Here is a 2,500-nt window from a genome sequence, read left to right as displayed (position 1 = left end):
CATCTAGGTTTTGGATTTTGGGCAAAACCCATTTTGCTTAAAAATACAACATTTATAATCATTATGACTGCAACTGTCATCATCCCTCACTCATTACTCCTAGCACAATAAAATAACACAGTGATCCAAAATCCCCTAACTTCATTTACGTCATGAAACCCACCGTCAAACCAAAAACTCCTATGTCACGTATGTCATGAGGCTCGTCTACAATGGGTTAATATTTCTTTTCTTTTTTTGTGATGTAAAATTGAAAAGGGTATAAAAAAGTTTTGGAGAGGGGATTATTCTAATTCATGGTCATTATACCAAATAACTAATGTGACCTTAATCTGATTAAACTGGGGCTACTTTAGGTCCACTCTGTCTTAACACTGAGCATTTCAAAATGCATAGGCCTAACGCTCAAAACACAGCTCCCCACTATGTAGACAATCACCTGGGGTGCCAGCCATACAAGTCATCCGTTGTTAACGTAGTCAAAAATTCAATAAAAAATATATATATTTATGATTCACCTAATCCATGTAAATGCACAGTAAAACACCAGTAAGTATGAAATCAGTTTTTTAAACTCTCATAATCTAAATCATATCAAATGTATTCATGCAATTTTTAATGTATGAGTTATCTCCATATAACTGCAAAAAACTAAACAGTGCATGGCATCACTATGGCATTTAAAAAACAATTTAGTTACCTCTTCTTTATAGGATGTTTACTGATTTAGCTTTGTTAGTTTCTATAGTTCCAAAATGTGTCTAATCTTTGGTCAGATGCATTTCAATTAAAGTTTTCAAGTTACTGTAAGGGTAGTATAACAATGTATAGACTAGTTTCTGTAATCATATTTATCAATATCTATATATAAACACTTGACCCTTTTAGGTTTCATCTATTCACTAATTCTATTAGTACTGTATTCAGCTCACACCTTATGCTTGCTCACTGATAATTTATATTAGTGATTATTGTTAAATTATTTCTTATGAGACAATAATTAGTGTTGGTTGTATTTTGGAACTAAACTGTTAAAATTGAGTGCAGTGTTTGAAAAATTTTAAGAACTAAAAGAAAAACTGTAGGGAACAAGTTGCAGTTAGCCAATATACTACATACAGATGATAGCTATTCTAAATCATTGGAATCTGAAAGGGTTAATTTTTTGCATGTCAAACCTAATAAGGTGGTAAATCCTATGAAAGAACCCAAAGGAAAATATTCTGAACTAAGGTCTTGATATTTATGTGTTACCCAGTTATGAAACACAAGCAGTCGTTATTCAAAATAATAGCTCTAGGGTTGAATTCCCATTAAAACTCACCTTAAAACACGGAAGAAAAATCGCCTTGTTAGAGCTCTGACAGCTGGGCCAAACTCTTCCTCAACTGCCTGGCTCAAAGGCTGAACAGGTACATGGAAGCTGCCAAGAGCCCCTTCTATCTGGGTCTCTCTCTGGTGCGTCAAAGGGAGTCGTAATAGATGGTTTGCAATGGCAGTCAGACATCTTATGGCTACTGGGCCTTCTTGATCCCAGTTTAGTGAAACCAAGAGATTCACAGCCTCATCCAACTGTCGGTGTTTTATATACTGAGCGACAAGAGCAACCGCTGTCAAGCCACCCTTATACATAGCACTGACATCCACACGTAGGCATGCTAGGGGTCCTCGGATGTAATGGAGGAGGAGAAGATGAGGAATATTATGCTGACTTGTTTCTTCCTCTATTTTTGTTGGAGCCCAAGTAAGTCTCAGCAGAGACTGTTGGTGGCAGAAATGTTCAGAGAAGTCTAATATTCTTTGAGGATTACTGTCTTCCATGATCAACTGCATTCTGATCAAGGATAATGCTAAATCAAAACACTGAACCTGTCCTCTTTCATTGCTTACTACTACAATGTTGCCCGAATCCAACCAGGCTATGTTGCAAGGGATGAGTCCAGCCTTTGTGACATGTGTCATTCCTCGAGAGTCACAGTGAAGAGCCAAAACACCATTGTTGCATGCTAACAATAAACGATCTTCTGCAGGATTGTGAGAATGGGCCATCAGTGGGGCTTCTAAAGGAATAGTGGTGACTGTAATGCGATGAAGAGCTCCTCTTTCCACCTACAATCAGAAATGTTATGGTTTTGAAACGTTTTCATTCATGTATTATATACATGCTAGAAGACGGGGAAAAAATCTTAAACATATCTGTATATTCTGAAGGTCCCATTGCAGAATGATATGGATAGAGGAGGAACAAGAGAGTATGTGTAAGACATACTGATATAAATATGAGGTTATATTTTATTAATAGAAAAATATCATATAAAAACACACAAGATGTAAATCAATTTATGGATAACTTAAATAGAAGTACATATACATTTATACTGGATTTTATGTTTTTCATACATAGATCTGTGTGTGTGTGACTGTGTGTGTGTGACTGTGTGTGTGTGCGTGTATGATTGTATGTGTGTATGATTGTGTGCATATGTGTGTGTGTGTGCGT

The 2,500-nt window shown here is 36.2% G+C and overlaps 1 protein-coding gene across 7 annotated transcripts in view; it reads right to left on the bottom strand.

The window, feature by feature from the left end:
• The window catches only part of frtz (WD repeat-containing and planar cell polarity effector protein fritz), a 42,676-nt gene that overhangs the window by 16,867 nt on the left and 23,309 nt on the right, over window positions 1-2,500 (bottom strand). For all 7 annotated transcript variants that reach the window (XM_043023475.2, XM_086552543.1, XM_086552542.1 and 4 more), the window contains exon 7: window positions 1,325-2,109. In XM_043023475.2, coding sequence (XP_042879409.1) covers window positions 1,325-2,109 — 785 coding nt within the window. The remainder of the gene's footprint in view (window positions 1-1,324; window positions 2,110-2,500) is intronic.

Source organism: Penaeus japonicus, unplaced genomic scaffold, assembly GCF_977035675.1.
Source record: "Penaeus japonicus unplaced genomic scaffold, GWHDUDI00000001_assembly GWHDUDI00000027, whole genome shotgun sequence".
Lineage (NCBI taxonomy): Eukaryota > Metazoa > Arthropoda > Malacostraca > Decapoda > Penaeidae > Penaeus > Penaeus japonicus.
This window is presented reverse-complemented; position numbering and strand designations above follow the sequence as displayed.